Genomic DNA, 22,446 nt, shown 5'->3' on the forward strand with positions numbered 1-22,446 from the left:
TCTACTACATTTTATGATTTTATTCATAACTACTCCAGCACTTCTTTTGGTCATTATTCCCAACATTAGGATTTTAGTGTGGAAAAAGTGTCAGCACTCAGCATAAAAACAACAACAACAATACACTTATAGTATAGATATAAAAAATATTTGCACAGTCTCAAATTTTAGGGGCAAAATACTGCAATTTAGGGCCATTATGGAGCCCTGTGTATGAATGACAAATTAAACAGAATGACGAATGGCACTGTGCAGTATCAGAACGATACTAAAAGCAGACCAACATTGAATAAACAGTGATTTTGCATCAAAATCATCAGTATTGTTGACACAGAAATTTTCAACGTCCAGTCACGTTGAAATAACGTTGTTCTATGGTATGTCAGGCGATGGTTGGGTTAACATTGTTTTATAATAAATGAACTATTGTTGACAAAAAGTTGATTTATAATTGACCAGGAAATATGATTGAAAAGTCATCGAATTATGGATGAGCAGGCGTTTTGGTCGAAAATATAACTGATTCAGCGTTGTTCCAATATTATTATTTATCGAAATGATGTTTAGGTTTTGTAAGGATTTCAACATTGAAACAACATTAATTGAGGGTGCAAAAGTGACGTTGATTTAACGACATAGGCAAGAGCGTAGGTTTGGTCTCAATATTGGGACGATATAACAGCATAACCTGCATGCACACTTTTTGTTAGAGACGGGACATTAATAAGACCAAACAGATTGGGTGAACAGGGTTCAGGGCTACATTCCTAATGAATATGAATCTAATTAATTGATAGGCTAAATGATAAATGCAAAATAAATCTATATTGACTTATACTAACTTTCACACTGTAAATTTATAACATCTTAAAATGATATTTTTTCTCAAAAGTTGAATAATTTTCTCCATCTTGTTTTGACTGTTAAAGACTAGTTAACAGATTAATAGATCAAATTATTCCACTTAAATTAAGTAAATATAACTGTTTTCATTAAGCCCATACATCTAAACGTTGGTCACTCATTTTTCACCTAAATCTAGAAAAAAATTTGCTTTCAAATAATGTTTTGAACAATATATATCCTTGGTTTAAGAATATTTCTGACAAACAAGCTTTAAAAAAAAAAAAAAAAAAAAAAAAAAAAAGATTAAATACACTATCCTTTTGCTTAAAATAAGTCTGTTAAGTTTATTTTCAGCTAGCTTTTTTTCTTATTTCAAGAAATGAGTGAGTAAAATTTACTTTAAGCAATGGCAGATCATTTCCCTTATTTCTAGTAGATTCACACTGAAAACGAAGGAATTCAACTAGTTTTAAGGAGGTGTGTTTTTGCAGGGCATATGTGTTGGTTCAGGTGATACACCGTTCGATTCAAACCTTTGTTTTCAAAAACTACTATGGAAACATTTTGAAAACTTCCAGAATAAATGTCTGGATTTTATCAGCAAATTTAAATTGCAATATTTGAACATAAATTATATTAACATACACAATAAATAACAACCCTGTTAATAATCTATTAACTATCCAGGAATGCAAAAAATAAAAAACAAACAAAAAAGAAAAACATTTGTCTTAAGACCACTCAACATTGTCTAAATAAATAAATTAAATATAACAAAAAAAAAAACGTCTTAGCGTATAACACAAAAAAGGAGCCTCAGGTAAAACACGACTGCTTTTGTCCACAAGCACAGCCAAACTTTAAAAATAAATAAATAAATATTAAAGTCATTAGCCAATCAAACGTGCGTTTGAGGGAAGAACTGGCACATTGAGCAAGTGAAAAGGGGTCAATGTAAGTCCGAACATAATGAAAATAATTCACTTACTAATGGTCGGTTCAATTCTATCCTTACAACAATTGAATATAATAATTCAGTTATAATAATTATATAACTGAAGTCAATACATAATGCAAAAAATAAGGTTGCTTAAAAGTTGGTGGGGCCAATTTGAGCATCCTAAAAAGTTTGTAGTGTTATGTCCCTACCTTCCCCATGCAAACCTACGCCCTTGGATATAAGATCGACGGCGAAATGTTGATCCAACATCTTTTCAACGTCAGTCTGCTATCTGGGTTCTGTAGCGTATGCATTACGTAAATTGAGGGACTTATAGGGGCAGCTGTGGCAGCCTAATATTACATTTGTCATACATCTTTGTCAGTGACCGTCTATTATTGGCATTCATTGCAACCAGTGGCAGTCCTAAGTTGATTGGCACCCTGCCCGTGTTATTACATTCCCAGTTAAAAGCTTTCTTTTATGATAATTATTGTTGCATCTTTAGTACGTAGATCATCTACAAGAGGACAATAATCGAAACAATTGAAACCCACTCACATTCTCTGTTTATTATACAGCTTCTGTTGGAGATGGAGACATCGGCTATGGTCCTCACCTGCGTGCAAGCTGCAGTAGATCCTCTCATCTACACTTTGGTCACGAGACAGTTTCGCTACGAATTAACCAAAATATTATTGTCTATCCGAAAGTTTCCTCTGAAATTGGGGTCCTGTACTTTTATTAAACAATAATGTTTCCAAACTATGTTTGGGAGAAGTCCCCATATATTAATATACTTAATCTAATTGGGTGGGCACAGACCAAACAATAACTGAGGAGGAAAAAACCCCACAAACTTTGCATATGTGGCAGATATAGATGTTTTATCAGGCGTTTCACAGTTGGGACACAAGACAAGGTCATAAATAATATCAAATACATGACAGGATAGCACAGCAGTAGTCTTAACAACAACAGGTGGCATAGGAGGGCAGAGCCTATCCGACTGATCTCGAAGAAACAAATGAGAGTACATGACAGACACAGAGAGCCAAACATTATAATAATAGAGCTTTGTTATTTTGCATTACGTATGAAGTCAATTATTGGACACGCTGAGCCTCATTCAGATTGTGTTATAAAGTGCAGTTGAGATTGGACAAAAAAAAAAAAAGGAAGTAAGGTTTGATCCGGACAATAAAGGACTGAAAATCTCTCTTCTGCCATCTGTTGTACAATAGTTCTAAATATTTAAAATGTTGGAATTAATGCTGTGAACAAGATGTCTTCTTTAACACAAACATAAAAAATATGACAGAAAAAGGCATGCGTGTCTGTGCTTGTCTCATTAACGCTTGCATTGTGATTTTACACACTAATTCTGCTGCAAGGCAGCTGCTGTCCCCTCAAAATAGTACCACTACTTAAACTAGGGGTATGACACTTTCTGCTCGTACTCTGTCGAATATTTTTGTTTTCCTCTGAGTAGTCACGAGGGATTAAAGATCACAGCAGAACCTTTGGGTGTGTTACGTTGATATGAAATATACATTTCAGCATCCATGTTGCCAGCAAATATGATTTTTTTTTTCCAGTACAAATGCACATGTAAAACTAATTCAAAAGTTTCCCTCTTATGCTGATTTAACAGTTTTCTATGCTAAAGATATTTTTTTGCTGTGATGATCATTTGACATTAATTCTATCATCTAGTTCCACTTTAGCTAAGCACAAACCAGTTGGCTAGATGACCACCTGTGCACATTAAAACATATTCGAAAGGTGATATGTCGGTACAGCTAGAACACTGTCTCTGAGCAAATGCTTGAATGTTTTAATTTTTTTCTTTATTGATGATGAGCTTCTAGGATGGGAAATTCGATCACCCGCACTGGTACCAAGCTGTTGGACTGACATTCAAAAGGACACAAGGCCAAGTGAGAGGCAGCAGCTTAGTTGTGAGCACACCTGAAAAGTCACTGTCCAGAGCAAAGGCATCAGTTAGCCTTGTGGGGTTTTAATGTTACATGATGGTTCTGCGAGTTGAGACTGGCTAAATGGTGACCGAGATTTGGGCCTGGTTCAACACATGTCCTTCAGGTCCACTTACCAACCCACTCCTATTTCAGGTTCTCCTGAAAATGAAGAGATAAAAAATGGAACATCAAGGAGGACAAAAAGTACCAACATCAAAGTTTTTTTTTTTTTTAAACCACAAAGAGTACACATACGCAACAACTTTGCAAAATGCCCACTGAGTTAGGAGGAGAAATATCACTGCCTGACAGCAACGACTGCTGTAGGCATACGGTAGTTCACACAGACGGGATAAGGAATACAAGCGGACAACGACAACTGAGTGAAGTACAAACAGAGAAGTCAGGGAAAGAGACATAGTCAGCGAAACGGAGAGGGAGTGAGCACAGCTTCACTGGTTCTGCCAAACGATGGTCAAATATTACAAAATATTCTATTAACAATATTCACAAAGGACCTAGGCTCAGAACACATGTCCAAAATTCTCAGCAAATGCCTTGTGCTTTTAATTGGGGTGGCTTTCCATTAAAAAAAAAAAAAAAATGTCAGCGTTGAACTATTTTGTCATTTGAGGTCCGTTGATGGCCAAAGGGGAGCAGAAGGAATGGGATATTGAAATCCATCAGCATTAATTAACGATTTCCTCAGACAAAATCAGGCACATGTTGTATAAAAAGGCTTACAGCTGAGGATTTTGGACAGAATTTGCTTTAGTTCGAAGCTTTGAGTGTGGCAGCTAGTCAAATATACCATATAGAGAGCCATAGATAGACTTCCAGAAGAATCGAAAGTTCAATCACCCGAGGCACATACCTTTGACTGAAAATACCACAGTTCCTCTATCCAGAAAATGCACACGCATACGCACGCTCACACGCACAAACACAAATCAAGACATACAATACATATCATATGTAACATTTCCCCTCAAGTGGGTCTGATACTGAAAGTGATGAGGAATGATGACTGTATCTGGATATCAGCAGTGATACGGAATGACAAAAAGTAAAAGGGTAATATCATATATCTGATTGTTCCTTGATCAGCTTCCGTCTCCCCCTTAGGGAAGAGTCAAAATGATGCCAAAATCATAAAAAGGTGCTTTGTGCTCAGTGACACTTGAGTTGCACACATACATCTGCACACACAAATACACACCCAAACATGGGTGCACTGTATCTAGACGTCATCCCTCTAATGTATAAGGAGTCAATGTTGTTGCGGTACATGACTAGCAGAGGGCAGTCTCCACCGCATCCAAAGTAAGTGTCTGAACATTATCCTCTCATCCCTCAGTCTGATTAGGTGAGTCTTAAAACAGTCACTGAGTATGACACGCCTGCGTCCTTCACAGTGCGGACACCTTCACAACGTTCTGGTGAGAGGGGGCAGCCGGGAGACGGGAGTCGCCCTCGGGGGTCGTCACAGGTGGTGTTGGAATGCTGATGATCGCTGTGGTGATTTGGCTACCCTGGCAGTTGAGTGGTGTCGGCTCATCCATGCGCATGTTCAAACTGGAGCGGCTGTGTGGCAAGAGAAAGAAACTATTGGAGCTTTTGCACAAGCTAAAGTTATAAGTTATCAATGAGAGGATCATTTATGAAGTGACTGATATTAGCTGAGAGGACCTGGCCTTCTGTTTTTGACATTCTTAGTTACTGCGGTTAAGGAGATTTTTTCAGGTATCTCGACCCACTTTCTAATTTTACTGTATTTTTGTATTTCTCACTTTGTCAAAAAATGCTTGTTACTTTTTCCCCATATTTTCCAAAATGAGATCTTAACTTCAGTTGAGATCATTGTACTTATTAGGGACCAATTAGAAAAAAACTGATAGAACGGTGACATGGAACAATGATGTCAAAACAGATTCAGAGAAGCATGATATTCCCCTTCCATGGCCAAGAATGTACAGTATATAGCCTACTGTATTGAACTGCCTTGTCCCAGGTTAAAAAAACAATGTTGAATCTGAAAAATCCTAGACAGATTATGTGTATTTCATCAGTTTTTGTTTGTAATTTACAATTTTTTTGTTTGTCCGTTCAGCTATGGAAATGCAGTATGCTTTTTTGATCCCATGAAGGTATGAGCCAATGCTTTTATTAAAAAAAAAAAAAATCTTGTGTTGTTAATCGAAATGGGCATTTTATCTAAGTAATGGTAAACATTCATTTGATCATATTTCAAGGTGATTTTTACCTTTTACTCATGGATACAATATGGAATTTATCGTGTTAATGTAAAATACTTAGTATTAACGCTTAATACTTAGCCACAAAATGCCTTTTTTCTTCCCTTCAGTAGAAAAACCTTTGGTCAAACATGTGCCTATGCATGTCCACACCTGTCCCTGCGGCAGCAGCTCTGTTTCAGTGAGCTTCCGCCTAGTCTCTGCCCGTTAAAAAAACTGTAAAAAAATGAGCGAGCCAGTAACTGTCTACAACAGGGGTCGGCAACCTTTGACACGTGTGTCAGCACTGGCGCGCGAAGGGTTAACCAGTGGCACGGAGGGCATGGCAAAAAAAAAAAAAAAAAAGTTTCACCTGAAATTAAGAGATTTTTAGTTGCGCGCCTTGTTATTTAGGGGCTTTACGGGAGCGCCCCTCCCACTCCCTCTGCCTATAGCGTTATACAGTATGCGAGCAATAATGGATTTTGAGCACACTTCCAGCTGTTTCTCAATTTCTCGATTCCTGCGCTTGTCATTTTTTTTTCTCTGCGCGCTCAATTCGGCACACGCTACTAACGTGTCGCGAAGCCACCAATCAGAGAGCTGGCGGAAGTACACTGAGTTACCAATCTGCGCTTTTTGGTAATTGCGGTGCTTTCAACTTTCAACTTTTTCTCGCCCAGACGCCCACTTCTTCTTCTACGCTTAACTCAAAAGCCGGTCATATTGTAGGGGACAGCGGCCCTTTGGGGATGCCGGTAACAACTGGTTGGCTGGTTACTTCCGGTAACTCTGTTTGTGCATTATGCCTTGAGAGCGTTGTGTGTCGCACAGCAAGTGTCAAACGCCACTACGAGACAAAACATGAAATTTAATGGAAAACGGCCAGGGATCACATTAAGGTAGGCATTTTTTATATTTGTTATATAAAATCTAAAATTGTGCATCCAATTCACTGTTTAAGTTGCTAATGAACAAGACAAAATGTAAGAGTCGGCTGCTCTGACTTCGAAGGCTCTCTGTACTGTGAGAGACCTGCACTGAGAATCACACCTGTTCCCCTTTTCCTGCTGGGGTGTGTGTGTGATATGTTCACATAAGATGGTGCTGCTGTACATCTGTTGTTACACTTATTTTCAAGTTTGGATATTTTCTACAATATGCATGTTTTAGTTAATTGATACGGAAGAATGGTAGTTGTACAAATTCAATGTATGTCCATGTTTTTTTTCTTTGGTGTAAAATTACAGTTCTGCCGGATATAAAAATTCGGATGTGCGTCATTAATCTTGGTGTGGCACACTGAATGGCAAGAAAATTTGAAAATGGCACACCAGACCAAAAAGGTTGCTGACCGCTGGTCTACAATTTTCCAGCACAGCCCCAATTCCAGTGCAACTCGTATAGACCCTACCCACCGACGTCACAAAATCACGTGCTCGCTGTATGGTTCCGCCCCCTTGTCCGTCATTTTGTGTCTGTATTATCAATGGTCTCAATTGATCGAGCAATTTATAATGCATTTCATGGAAGACCCGGTGCTTTCGGATGCCGTAAACTCACTTGATGCGTTGCATAAAAGGCGTTATGTGGAAAAGCTTCAGTTTATCCATTCGCCAGATCCATATTTGATGCCTAAATCGATGTTTTTCGACCCGCTGTCTCCGCCGTATTTGCCTGACATCTGCTAGCTACCCTGATAAGTACAACTATTTTGTCCACACAAAATCAGCCTATTCTCACGAAAGTTTGAAAAACTTTAAGAGCTTGGAGGCTTATAAATACTTCGTTGCTGGTTGGGTGAAACAGGTCCTCGAAAATTCGGCAGGAATCTATCTTGTGCTTGTAAAGGTGAGTTACGAAATTTTCAATTCAAAATCTTTTGTTATTGCTAATATCCACTGTCAAGTCTAATGTATTTCATGTCGTTTGTCAATGGAGTTAGGGCTTTTAATGTTTATATGGTTTAGCGATAGCACTCTCACTACATACATACGTGTATGTTGTCGGCGATTAGCCTAGCAATGATCTTAATTGTGGTTGTCAGCCCAAAACCCTCTAAATATATATTAAATGCATCTTACCAGATATAAAATGACTACTACATAATCTGTGGTAATCGTTTGGAGCCCAGTTTTCTCGTCGAATTGCAGCAGCCCATCTCGCTCTCTTCTCTCCGGGTCTCTCGGAATCCGGTAGAACTTCAAGTCTCTCCGTCTTCTCCGTCTATCTTCTCTGTTATTGCAACCGACCGCCACACACGCCTTCACCATTTTGATTATTAATGTTAACGAGCAGAAAAACACGTCGTAAATAGGAGGAATGTACGTAGCAGTAACAGGTAAACATGATGTGTTGACGGACAATTGGGCGGCACCAGTCAGGAGGAAGGAGTTGTGACGTCACGTGGGTAGGGTCTATAAGCATGAGTGCCATGCATAAGCTTAACGCAGAGGCCGAAGTTACGCTTTAGGTGGCAGTCACGAGTAAAAAAGTGACACTCCATATTGTACCCTTAAATTAGGGAGTCCATTCAGTTCACTAATCTTTTTGATACAAAGATATGTAATTTTACTTATGCATGGATAATTCTGAGTAGAGATTTGTGGACATCGCTCTCTAGTGGTGGCCACCATTACTGGGGTCTTAACACACCTCAGTAGTAGCCCAGGGTTGCCAACTACCTGAATATGAAAATAAGGGACACCTCATTGGTAGAGTTGGCCGGTCTGACAACCGTCACTTTTTGACTATTTTTTTGTATGTGAAAGTGATTTTTTTATATGATTACTTTTATTGTAGTACTTGTAATATAATAATTTCACTGAAACCTGAAATAAATGCATATTTGAGTGGTATAAGCACATTGAAAAACAATAATCATTGGCATTGCATTTTTAATACTTTTTTAAAGTCCCCTCAGCAATAAGTTTCACAAATGATCATTCCAAATATCATGTGAAAATGTAAACAAAATTGACAGAGCAAAAAAATATAATACAAATAGTGAAAATTAAAGATACACGATAATATCGGTTACCGATAATTATCGGCCGATAATGGCCATTATGACGTCACACAGATAATCCAGATACATTTTTTTTAACCGATAATGCAATCCGATAATTATATACTTGATTTAGCCTCCAAATGCGCGCAACCGAAGAATTCAGCACCACTGCCTCCTCAACCCCTCCCCTCTCTCAAGCCCCTGAGGGAGGAGGGGTTGAGGAGGCGGAGTTACACGACAAGAAGCAGTTGTATATTGTGGCGGCCGTGACTAGCCTGGCTGGATTTGTGTAAAAAAAACGACGCTCTCGCCATCTGCAAAACATGCACTGCAGGAGTTTCACGAGGTGGAAAAAAAGCGTCCTCATTCAGCCCAAAGCAGGTGGTAAACTCCATCTAATGCTAAACATTGATAGTTGACAAGTAGCCGTCTTCCGACGGAGCTCGCTGCTCTGTCCAGTCCTTGCAGGCCGCCGCCGCCTCGCCCTAGGCGGGGCGGATTTCTCGTGCGTTCCCCCCACGCCGTACGGGACGCAAGGCGTCCGCCTCCATCCGGAGCAGAGCCAGGCCTTGAATATGCCGCGGCGAGCCGGCCGGGGCGGGCGGATATCCGTTACGAACGTAGCTGCCGCCGCCACTCCAGTTCCACTCATCGAGCCAGACAGAGGCCTCGCGTGGCTGCCAATTTGGCGGCCCGGCGGACTGAAGGGCACAGGCGGGAGGAGATTTTTTTTTTTTTTTTTTTTTTACACAAGGATGAATCCAGCCACGCTCCTGTTATTTTCGGCTTAACAAAACTCAGGCACACGCACAGGGATGCGAGCTCCAACTCTGGCCTAATAATACTGCCGTGTATCAGCTGAGCTGCCGTAAAGCAAGTGTCGTGAGTGCCGCAAATATAAACAAAGCGCTGTACAATGGATACATGACATCTCCCTCTTTTCAGTTAATCATTTTCACAGTGTGCAACAAAGCATATAACATTAGCAATCACCTTTCAAATTATTTACGTAACCTATTCGTCTGATCAGTTACAGTCACAGTAGATAATCAAAACTTATTGGCACTCATTAACACTTCTCAATTTACAAATTGCTTTAAAATAATGTTTTGAACCATACCTATTCTTGAATAAAGAACATTTCTGACAAACAAGTTTTTTTAAGGATTAAGTATAATCATTTATTGCTTAAAATAAGGCTGTTAAGCTTATTTTCAGCTAGCTATTATTCTTCCAAGAAATCTGAGTGAAATACACTTGAAGCGCTGGCAGATAATTTCACTTATTTCCTATAGATTCACACTTAAAACTGACTAGTTTTAAGGAGGTGTGTTTTTGCAGTTTACTAATGTTATATATGTTAGGAATGGCTTACTTTCAAAGGCATTTTTGTGCAACTTAGGTATTTACTCATGTAAGTAATTGTTGCCAAAAGTTTACCATTGCACAATGTCAGACAATCTGTCATTATTTAGATGTTGAATTTACTACTTGTTCACATTTGATGTTGCAAAAAAAAGAGCAATAAATTATATTTTTGCACAGTAATATTTTCTCTTGTGTATACTTTAAAATTGTACATAAATCTTTTAATAGAATTATCGGCTTGACATTATCGGTTGGAATGAGGAGGAAATTATCAGTTATCAGTATTGGTTGAAAAATGCATCATCGCTCATCACTAGTGAAAATAAAGTACACAGAGAAGAACAAGAAAACAAATGATCATCATTTTGAACATGGTTTTTACTCAAGCTTCACTCAAACTTCTTATCCCCCACACTCTATGCCAGGGGTGGGCAAACTGGTTCTGAAGGGCTGTATTGGGTCCTGGTCTTTGTTACAACTGATTCAGCACAGACAGTTTAACCACTGAGGTTTCTACTGAAACAAGAACTACCTGACTGTGATCAACTGATTGCGCTTACAAGACACCAGATTGGTAAAAAGACTATTTTCCCATATTCATTTTAGAATAATCTTATGTGTTGTCCTACCTGGTGCTGAGTGGCTGAATGTGGATGGTGCTGAGCTCTTGCAAGCCTTGTTGGTGTGCATGCGTTAATGGCTGCATGTGTGCCGGCTCACTGGAATTGGGTAAAGGACTGTGGTGCTTCTTGCTTCTGCGGGTGCAGCAAGTGCCCGTGACACCTTCTTGGCTGGAGAGGGACGGGCTACGAGACGGGTAATGCTGAAGTCCTGCCTCCAGGTAGCTTTGTTGGTAATACTGCTCATCCACAAACTCATGGTTCTGTGGCAACCAAAGGAGAGGAGAGAAGGTGCACATTGTAAACGATACTGTATATACGTAGAGAGAATCTCTAAACTTCTATTTTAATGCAAAGGCTAAGAAACTGTTGCTTGCTATTTGACCCTTCTGAACAGTCTGGATCCATTTACTGTTCGTGTTTTTATTTACTCATGGTCAGTATATTCAGTGCAGAGCACTTTTGGCAAGGGGACATGAGGTCAGCACAAGGACAACATTGTGCCGCTCAATACATGTGAGCACACACAAAATTAAACTACATTACACAGGTCTATCATGGCCGCTTTTGGGTGAATTAAACACATGGCCGAGGTTTAGAAGAGTGATGATGGTCAGCGTGGGCAATTTTTCTATATGTTACGGAATCCTTTGACTGCCTGTCCATTGTCAGGCCACATCTGTGCAGCTAAATCCAATTCGTCTTTTATTTTAATTGCCTGTGGTCTGAAAAAACATTGTTTATGGTGGAGAAATAATTTTTCACAAACTGTCTTGAAGTTGCCAAGCTCGAAACACTTAACACTTGGCATGGCCCTCAGTACAAAGCAGTTCATTGACATCAACACTGTATTAGAAATAACTATGTAGATGTGGATCCTGAATTTGTTTCTTAAAAGTATTTGACAAGAAGCATGAGCCTGTTTACTCCTTCATTTGTCAACAAAAAATTCCACTTAGAGGACTCGAGCGTGACACAGTGACTCCAACTTAGAACTATTTGAGTTTAAATGGTGTTAACCATGAAGAAGGTACACAATTAGCATCCTGAAAAGATACATTGCTAAAGGCTTATACTATCAATAAGTATTGGGCACTTGCGAACTCACAGTGGTTTTCTCCAAGCAAGTCAGCAGGTGATGGTGTTGGCTCTCCAATAGAGAGGTAGACTTACTTAACCGTTGTTCCTCCTCTGTAGAGCCCTGTGATGAAATATGCACAGCATCCAGAATAAGAGGCCTGCTTTGCTATCTTTGAGGAAGTCAATAACCAAATGTGGAATCTGCAATATCGTGTCCATACCTGATCAGAAAGATTCATCTTGTATGGAAGTTGCTAATGTGGCAGGGTGAGACAAAAAGAGGACAATTTTACTTGTGTTTGGAATACAGCAAAGGGATCAGAAAGCTGTCACAGTCAAGCAAAGCAGCAGAAGTAGGGTCACAATATCAACGTGAACCCTGGAGGCACGTCAGCGAAGATCAATGGAGCCAGAACATTGATTTGTGGCCCTAATGGATGTACAGTGCATTACACTGCACACACATTTCGCCTCTGGCTGCTTAACTGACAAGGCTACCTACAGGGAGTTTGTAACGACTTGTTTTCCATGATTATTTCTTTTTCACTCATGTGTTAATATGCATGAACAAGAGAGCAATATTCCTGCTTATGTGGTGGTTGGTCATGAAGTAATGTGACTCAAGTAACAACCCCGAGGCTGAATGTACCCGCTAACAAGTAGACGAACTGGAGAATGACAAATTCTTTGGTCACGTTCTTTGCTCCATTCGAGATTTAGATTTTTTTTTTTTTAATCAGTCCAAACATTTGAAAGTTTGAGACTTCTATGCCAACCTTCCAATTTCCCTTATATTCATGTTTAACAATTGATCCACGAGAACGCAGCTGACCATTTAACTCCATACCAAACCATCACTTTAGTAAACATTTGCCTAACTAATGATCTTACTTTTTACTTTTTTCCTTTCATTCGAGTCGGCAAGGTGCTGCAAAAACTATCAATTAACCCTGGGGAAGAGTCCAGAGACAGGTAAAAACACTAAAATAACAAATGAAGAGATGTTGCAAAGATACAATACAAAATAATTGGCAAAAATGATAGTTTGAAATTCTAGCTGACTAACGAAACAATTATCTACTTTTCTGCTTAACCTCATATTTCTAAATAATGGAGATTCAGCAGTCTGGCTTTTGGTGCCCTTTCAGGAGAAATGTAGGGAGTAGTGAAGCGTGAGCGTTTGTCTGGTCTTACCGTAAGCTCCAAGGCTTCATTAAACAGGCCGTTGCGCTTGCTGTGGAGGAAGGCACTGGAGCTTCCCGTCTTGGAAATTCGGATCCTGGCCAAGCGAGCTTTCTGGAGGACACATTGATAGTGATGTCAGTTGGATACCGCACCGCCTCCAGTGTGAGGCTGATTGGGGAATCATTCTGACATATCCCAGTGATGAACCACAGCACTTTCACATGCTTCATGTATTAGTTGTGATCTTCTAGATCAAATCAAACATACGGTGCTAGATCATTCCCTCTGATCTTCTGTGATAACTCACTCTGATCTCCCGCTATACTTATGAATGATTTATGGTCACTGCACGACAACACAAATTCCTTGAGTAGAAAAATGACTGAGGGCGCCAGCGGCTAAGGAATGATGCAGGTAAAATTAAGTAGAGAAGTGCGTCGAATACTGAATCAAATTGATCAAGACTGTCATCAAGCATTTAAGGCCATTGATTTATTTTTACCACTAATCAAACCCATAAAGCATGCATTTCAGTTCACTCCATACTTTATTGCTGGTTTTTACTGGTGGTTGTATGCATATATTAGCGCTGCAACAATGAATCGATTAACTCGAATAATTCGATTAGAAAAATGCTTCGAATCAAATGCTGCTGCTCCGAAGATTTGTTTAATTATAATGGTTGTAATTGTTTTGAAAGTGTTTGCATTTAGTTTTATTGATTTGAGTGGATACATTGCCCTTTAGTGGCAACACTGAATATGATATAACTAATGTAACATGGCTTGATCCAGCTACTCCCTGTTATGACCAACATAAGGTTGTAAAAATTTTTCTGAGGTCATATAATTGTTTATGCATTCGTAATTTAGTTTAGAGCTATATTTGGCAGTTTTTTGCGGGACTATGTGTTGAAACGATTTGTTAAGAGCGTTGTTAAAAAAAAAAGTTAGCATTAGGGCTGTCCCAAATGACTATTTTTCTCACGATTAGTCTGCAGACTTTTTCAACGATTAGTCGACGATTCCGAAGTTTTATCTTTTTTTTTTTTTTTTAATTATTTTTTAATTAATCGAGCAATTACATTTTTTTGACACCCTTTAATTCACCCAAAACATTTTGGAACTCTTAAATTCTTAATTTATGTACAAATAAACACATAAATAACAATAGTAAATCACAAATAAACAATGCATTAAATGTTCCTAATGGCAATCTGATTACTCGAATTTTTGAACTAATCAATGGATTAATCGATTACTTATAACAATAACAATAACAAATTGCTACAGTCCTAGTATACACTACCATTTAAGAGCTTGGGGTCTAAGCGATCCCATATGATATACTACAGTTCAAAAGTTTGGGGTCACTTAGACCCCAAACTTTTGAACGGTATTGTACGAGGGGCATTCAAAAAGTAATGCACTCAAGTGCATTGCTCGTACAGGATTTTACCAATTTACCAGGTTATATTTGGCACAAATATGATAGGACACACATTTTTGTGATTGTTTTATGTGTTTTTCTTATTTTCAGATTTTTAAAGCTTAAACTAGCTTCCAAAATGGCTGCCCCTCTTGAAGCTCGTCAGTGGTGGATGGGCGACCACTACAGGGCTTATCGGCTATGCTGGATTTACCCACCTCTTCATGGTCTTCAGGACTGTTTTTAAATTGCTATACCCATGTTTTTACAGTACTATAGTCTATGGTATCATCCTTGTAGACATTTTCCAGCCGGTTGTGAATCCTCAGAGGGGTGTCTCCCTCTGCAACAAGGAATTCGATTACAGCTCTTTGTTTCTGACAAGCTTCAAGAGGGGCAGCCATTTTGGAAGATAGCTAAAGCTTTAAAAATGAGAAAATAAGAAAAACACATATAACAATCGCATAAAGGTGTATCCTATCATGTTTGTGCCAAATATAAACAAGATTGGTAAAATCCTGTACGAGCAACGCACTTGAGTGCATTACTTTTTGAATGCCCCTTGTATAGACACACACTATGTATATGTATACATATATTCATATATATATATATATATATATATATTAGAGCTGAAACGAATACTCGAGCAACTCGAGTAACTCGAGTTTAAAAACTGATCCGAGTAATTTTATTCACCTCGAGTAATCGTTTACTTTGACAGCTCTAAGCATCACGTTTTGCTCGGACTACTTTTAATGCGGGACAACGCGCTGATGTCACGTGCAGAGAGGAAGAAAGAAAGAAAGACGAAAAAAAAACTTACTGCAGCCGACAGACGCGACAAACGACGCCGACGTTGCTAAATACTAGCCCACACGATGCTAGTTGGTAGCAGGTAGCGTCTGATACGTCTCATAGAGATCACATGTATGTTGAACTAGATGCGAAATGACAGACTCGGCCGCGTCTGGGCAGCGTTAGTAAACAGCCGCCATCTTAAAGCAGTAGAGCGCTAAGCGCTAATAAAGAGCGCTAAGCGCTAATAAATAAGATTAACGTTACTGTCACTACTTGCTAACATAACGTTAGCCCTGCGGAGCGCTAGGTTTCTATTAATTGTGACCACTGTCGATGCGCGGCTAACGTGTCTTACATACAGGCTTTAACATAACAATGCATTGTGGAGTGATGAGGGTGTAAAATAAAAACGTAATAATGCTAACTATCAATTTTAGCTCAGTAGTCATTGCTGGATAAAACACCAATTAGCACTGGTCCCTAATGTGCTTCAATACAGCCTATATCATACATTTATTTTGAACACTGCAAAAACTCAAAACCCTATCAGGACTTACAGTTTAGACTAACTTAAAACTAAACTAGAACCTAAAAATGGCTTGACACAAATAGAAATTCAATTGAAACACGTGGGAAAAAATCCTAACTTTTAAGTGATGTGTGTTATCAAGCGTAACGGCATTTTTAGGTAATATATATATATATATATATATATATATATATATATATATATATATATATATATATATATATATATATATATATATATATATTTTAACAAGATCTAAAAGTTTTTGGAGTGAAAGCAGTGAATTAGTCTTTTTTTTTTATTCTAGTTACATCTGAGATGCAATTGTTGGCTGTTTTCAACAATATACATCGAAAATAAAGACATTGATTGACTGAAAATGGTTCATGATTAGATGAAATGTCTTGTTTTCTCATGTATATTTATAATTGCTCTTCACCTAAAAATATATTTGTTTTATCCGATTACTCGATTTTCAGTCGATAGCTGCAGCCCTAATATGTATATATATATATATATACATATATATTAGGGCTGTCAAAATTATCGTGTTAATGGGCGGTAATTAAATTTTTTAATTAATCACGTTAAAATATTTGATGCAATTAACGCACATGCCCCCCGCTCAGAGAGATTTAAATGACAGTATAGTGAAATGCCCACTTGTTAATTGTGTTTTGCTGCCCTCTGCTGGTTCTTGGGTGCGACTGATTTTATAGGCTTCAGCACCCATGAGCATTGTGTAAGTAATTATTGACATTAACAATGGCGGGCTGCTAGTTTAGTTTAGTTGGGCCCCTGCTAAAAGCTTTGAATAGCTTCTTTGGAGTGTCCTATTCACCCATCTTAACATGTGAATGGCTAGCGTATGATCATGTACTGTATTTGATGATGTGCGAATAAACTGAACTGAAACTATTGTTATAATAAACAAATACAGTCCTTTTGTACCGCATGTTGAATATATATATATATCCATCTTGTGTCTTATCTTTCTATTCCAACAATAATTTACAGAAAAATATGGCATATTTTATAGATGGTTTGAATTGCGATTAATTGCGATTAATTATGATTAATTAATTTTTAAGCTGTAATTAACTCGATTAAAAATTTTAATGGTTTGACAGCCCTAATATATATGTGTGTGTGTGTGTATATATATATATATACCCCTCTTTAAATTAAACTGCTGTATTTTAAGCCAAAAGAAGTGCTGTGTTTGATAGAACAATAAGTCTATATGCTGCCATAGCAGTTTCATGGCGCATTAAGCCCCCAAACTATTTTTAATTTGTCCTTTTTACCCCAGAGACCCCCGTTTACAGACACCGCGCAACCGTTTTTGTTTCAACCCAGCCATAAAAAAGAAGGTAAGTAATCATATTTATTATCTGAAATGTATATCCTTTTTAGCTTAGAATCATTAATTGATGTCTAATATTTAGTTATTATTATTATTTTTTTAATTATTCATTCGCATTGTTTTAACTTTTAATTAAATTAAATGACAAATTACGTCACAATGAAAAAAATAGTTTCTGTATATAGGTCACAGATATCTACGTCATAACTTTGGTTTAACTGTATTTTTTTGTTGTTGTTGTTGTTACTGTCGCATTTTCCCCGACATTTAAGATGATAATCGATCCAAACAAAAAAGAATTGGAAAAAAATAAAAACGTTTAAAAGAGTAAATATTTGAAAAAGAAAATCTCGACCACTCCTTGTTGTCTGCGATTTCTGCATGGCAACCCTTGTTATATTACCCTCTTTCACCCATAAAATCCCGAAAAAGTCAAGCTGTGACCATTCACAGCTGTGTCTTGACACTCAGTGAAACATGCTACACGGACTTTTTGGATAAGGTAAGTACGCGATAATATCTCGTTGAAATTATGGTGTCTTTAATTATGTTCTCTCATGCTCTCACCTCCAGTTAGGCTTTAGGGGTTTAAAAAACTTTTTTTTTTTTTTTTATTAAATGCCCTCCTGTTCAAAATTTTTCTTCTCCAAGAAAATTGAAATTTTAAGCTGTCCAATGATGTATCACACATGCATATAGGACAATTTTGAAATTTGGCCAAATTGGGGGTCTCAAAGTGGAACTTCAAGTCACCTGAATGTTTGCCCCTGTATATATTCTTCATTTATGAATATATTTTACATGTATTTTTTAAAAACATAGCTAAGATTTTCTCAGAACTCTGATTTTAAAGTCAGAATTTTGACTTTCAGGTCAGACTTTAGGCTTTTTCTTGCACACCTTTTTTTTCCTCCAGTGGACATGATCTTTTTCCATTTAGGCATCAACTAAGAGTGGCTGCAGGAAAGGCCTACTAAAAAGTCCTCATCATGAGGTATCGAAGGACTCTAGACTTTAAGGTCATGAATTGCAAAGGATTCAGAGACAAAAACAATCTAATGTGCAGTCACAGACTTGTTAGCATGTGTGGGAATACAGGTAAAGCTTTCAGTACAACTTGAACATTCAGAGGAATGGAATCACTGACATTTCGGAGACCGGCAACTTTCCATTAAAAGTGTCTGTCAAACAAATTGCATTTCCTCAGCGTGGGTACATCTTATATCCCGTTGCTGTTCCACATATTGTTGAATTTTAAAGAGAGTGATACACTCATATTACAAGGGAAATTGGTGCATACATAATGTGAGCTAGCTGTGTACATCATGAGAGGACAGCATGCTTGTTTGGAGGGGACCCATGCGCTGCTGCGGAGGTTAATTGAGTGTCTACACAGATGGTCCACATATACCTATGTGCCAATTTGAAGACACGTGGATCATGTCAGCATAAGATCCGACTGGAATAAAAGTTCCAATTAATGTTTAATAAATTCTCTTGCACATTCGCATTACTGTGCACTCATAGTGTGCATCATTTCCACATATAACTTTTTAATGTCGTGTTTGGATTAGAACTGACTTGCCAGTGACTAGTGGTGATTGTCACAGAGTATTGGTAGCTGTGCAGGAGTGGATGGGCATTCAGGACACGGTCAACTATAGTGAATATTTATTTCTGCACCTTCTTTTAAATCCCCAGGCCTTTGGGACCCAAGTAGAGCTATAGACCAATATACGTAATAATAACTGATAACTTTTTTGGCAGTCCAACTGTAACTAAAGTACTAGTGATTAATCCCCCCCCACACACTTTTCCAAAGATACATGATGCAGTGGTAAAACACATTAAACACGGACAGTGTGTTGTTTTCATAAGTGATTAGAAGTTGAGAAAATCAGCATCCATTATCAACATCATCATCCTCTTCTTCGCTGTCACTTATTGACAGAATGTTTTCAATCATCCTAATGTGCTTTAGCTCTGGACTTAATGGTCTAATATCTGCTGTACTTTGAAAACTCTTCAGCAAGGATCCCCAGGCAATTTTTGGAGACGTTGCATTTTCTAGTTTTAATATATTATTTCATTTACGAAATCACTGTTATTTTAATCATTGTGGTACATTTCCTGATTTTTTTTTTTTGCATAGATGAAGATAGATTTTGATTGTTTCAAGTTACATTTTCTTACATGCATTTTCCAACCAAAATTAAATTCGCAATGCATTTGGTTCATGTAGATAGTTTTCTTTGAAATATTTATTTTAACAGTATCACGAATATGCATTGACAATCATGATGATCCAAATTTCACAACATTAACATTTTATTATCTTTGACGTGTGAATGCAGTCTAAAATACCAAGCAAAACACAATTACATTGGTATGAAATATATTAGAACCTTGTGGAATTTCTCACATTCCTCCATAAAATCACCATCAAATTCAATTTGATGTTTGTCAAAATCACACAGATGAAAAAACAATGTCTACTATAACCAAAACCACCCAAAAATTTATAGGTTTTCATATTTTAATGAGGATATTATGCAAACAATGACAGAAGGGGGAAAAAGAAGTAAGTGAACCATCACGTTTAATATTTTGTGGCCCCCCATTTGGCAGCAATAACTTCAACCAGATGCTTCCTGTAGCTGCAGATCAGTCTGGCACATCGATCAGGACTAATCTTGGCCCATTCTTCTCTGCAAAACTGCTGTAGATCAGTCAGATTCCTAGGATGAGTGGCATGAATCGCTGTCTTTAGGTCATGCCACAGCATCTCAATGGGGTTCAAGTCTGGACTTTGACTGGGCCACTCCAGAACGTGTATTTTGTTCTTCTGAAACCATTCTGAAGTTGATTTACTTTTGTGTTTTGGATCATTGTCTTGTTACAGCATCTATCCTCTTTTTAGCTTCGACTTTCTGACAGTGGGCCTCAGGTTTTCCTGCAAAATATCCTGTTAAACTTTTGAATTCATTCTTCCATTAATGGTTGCAAGTTGTCCAGGCCCTGAGGAAGCAAAACAGTCCCATATCATGATGCTCCCTCCACCATGCTTCACGGTGGGGATGAGGTGTTGATGTTGGTGAGCTGTTCCATTTTTTTCTCCACACATGACGTTGTGTGTTACTCCCAAACAGTTCAACTTTGGTTTCATCAGTCCACAAAATATTTTACCAAAACTTCTGTGGTGTGTCCAAGTGCCTTTTGCGAAAATTAAACGAGCAACGTTTTTTTTTAGACAGCAGTGGCTTCCTCCGTTGAGTTTTTTATACCTCTCTGATTATTCTGCGCTTATCTTTTGGCATAATCTTTGGTGGAAGGTCACTCCTTGGGAGAGAAGCAACAATGCCAAACTCTCCTCATTTGTAGACAACTTCTCTGACTGTTGATTGATGAACATCCAGACTTTTAGAGATGGTTTTGTATCCTTTCCCAGCTTTATACAAATCAACAATCCTTGATCGCAGGTCTTCAGACAGCTCTTTTGACCGAGCTGTGATGCACATCAGACAATGCTTCTCATCAAGAAAATTCTTACCAGGTCTGTGTTTTATAGTGGGCAGGGCAGCTTTAAACCACTCATCAGTGACTGGGCACACACCTGACTTAAATTGTGTGGTAAAAATTGGTTTCAGTTGCTCTTTAAGTCTCCTTAGGCAGAGGGTTCACTTACTTATTTTTTCCCCCTTCTGTCATTGTTTGCATGCTATCCTCATTAAAATAAGAAAACTTATAAATGTTTGGGTAGTTTTAGTTAAAGCAGAACGTTTTTACATCTGTGTAATTTTGACAAAGATTAGATCACATTTGATGGTGATTTTATGCAGAAATGTGAGAAATTCCAAAAAAGGTTCAGATACTTTTTCATACCACTGTAACATTCAAAATGGTCTGTGCATTTAAGTAAAAATATTAATTCATTATACCTGTATAAAATTATGGAAGTACTGTGAGTGTAACATTTAAGCACATTTGAATTCCCTACCTGCTCCTCTTTAATCCTCTTTCGTGATCCTTGTAATAGTTCATTTACTATACAACTTGCCTGGGCATCCAAAATGCAAAATTAGATATGTTGAACAAATAACTACTTTTATGCTAATATTCTCAGAACATGCCAAGTGTGACCTTGACAGACTTTGTTCATGATTAAATCATACAATCATGTCAAGACACGTACGTATTTCTTCACGTTAGTTTTCAGTGGATGAAACAGTGCCAGTGATGCCAATAAAAGAGCACATTAGAGAGGACTGGGACAGAGTACTGTACTATATTATTTGTGTTGCAGCTGTGGATGCTCCCCACATGAAGCCACTGGGAGCAAGAGGAATCTGGGCTGTTTGTCAACTGCCAGCCAGACGGATGGCTAATTGTCACGGGGGTCCAGAATTAATACCAATCAGACCTGAATTAAGATGGATGCAGAAGAGGCTTGGCTCATCACAAAAAGGGAAAAAAATGCAAGTGAGCAGCAAAGGATGAACACATAACGCACTTGATCTGCTCATTCTCCGAGCTTTAAATACTTCGAAGTACAGCACATTTCAACATGCACATATTTTAGGAAATTATCTGTGGCAGTGTGGCTTATTCTGTGAATTGCAAATGGCTGCAGGGAATACCGAGTGATCGTTACATTAAACGAACAGTTATACTTGCCAATTAGTTGGCGTAATGTTGGCAAAGATTACAAGCCATTAAAGTTATGAGGCATTAAAGAACACTGTGTTATGTACGCGATATTGGCATATTGAAATACATGAAATGCGGAAGTAATTTATAGCTGGGGTGGGACCCTGAGAAGCTAAAAAACTGAACCTACAAATGTAATAAAGCCAATCTTGTTTGTCTGGGGTCACTCGCTTGTGTAGCTTCTAACATATTCAAAACATTAAACGCTTGTGATTTACCATGTAATGAGCTAGACACATGGTCATTCTCCAATCTAGCTCTCTTGAAACAGGCAAAAAGTGTAATTGGATTGTAATTTTTGCAGCACAGAAGTCTTAACAGGACTAGGATATTATGTTTGTCATACACAAAAA

At 38.0% G+C, this 22,446-nt stretch overlaps 1 protein-coding gene across 6 annotated transcripts in view; it reads right to left on the reverse strand.

The window, feature by feature from the left end:
* Window positions 1-2,467: 2,467 nt before the first annotated feature.
* The window catches only part of kcnd3 (potassium voltage-gated channel, Shal-related subfamily, member 3), a 197,965-nt gene continuing 177,986 nt past the window's right edge, over window positions 2,468-22,446 (reverse strand). For 3 of the 6 annotated variants that reach the window (XM_057856151.1, XM_057856160.1, XM_057856169.1), the window contains 5 exons: window positions 13,272-13,373; window positions 12,299-12,331; window positions 12,106-12,198; window positions 11,007-11,260; window positions 2,469-5,349 (listed from right to left, as the gene is read on the reverse strand). In XM_057856151.1, coding sequence (XP_057712134.1) covers window positions 5,175-5,349; window positions 11,007-11,260; window positions 12,106-12,198; window positions 12,299-12,331; window positions 13,272-13,373 — 657 coding nt within the window. In that variant the 3' untranslated portion in view covers window positions 2,469-5,174. Of the gene's footprint in view, window positions 5,350-11,006; window positions 11,261-12,105; window positions 12,199-12,298; window positions 12,332-13,271; window positions 13,374-22,446 lie in introns of all 6 variants that reach the window. The other 3 variants (XM_057856178.1, XM_057856191.1, XM_057856183.1) reach the window with 3 other exon arrangements.

The sequence above is a fragment of the Corythoichthys intestinalis genome, chromosome 2, assembly GCF_030265065.1.
Source record: "Corythoichthys intestinalis isolate RoL2023-P3 chromosome 2, ASM3026506v1, whole genome shotgun sequence".
NCBI lineage: Eukaryota > Metazoa > Chordata > Actinopteri > Syngnathiformes > Syngnathidae > Corythoichthys > Corythoichthys intestinalis.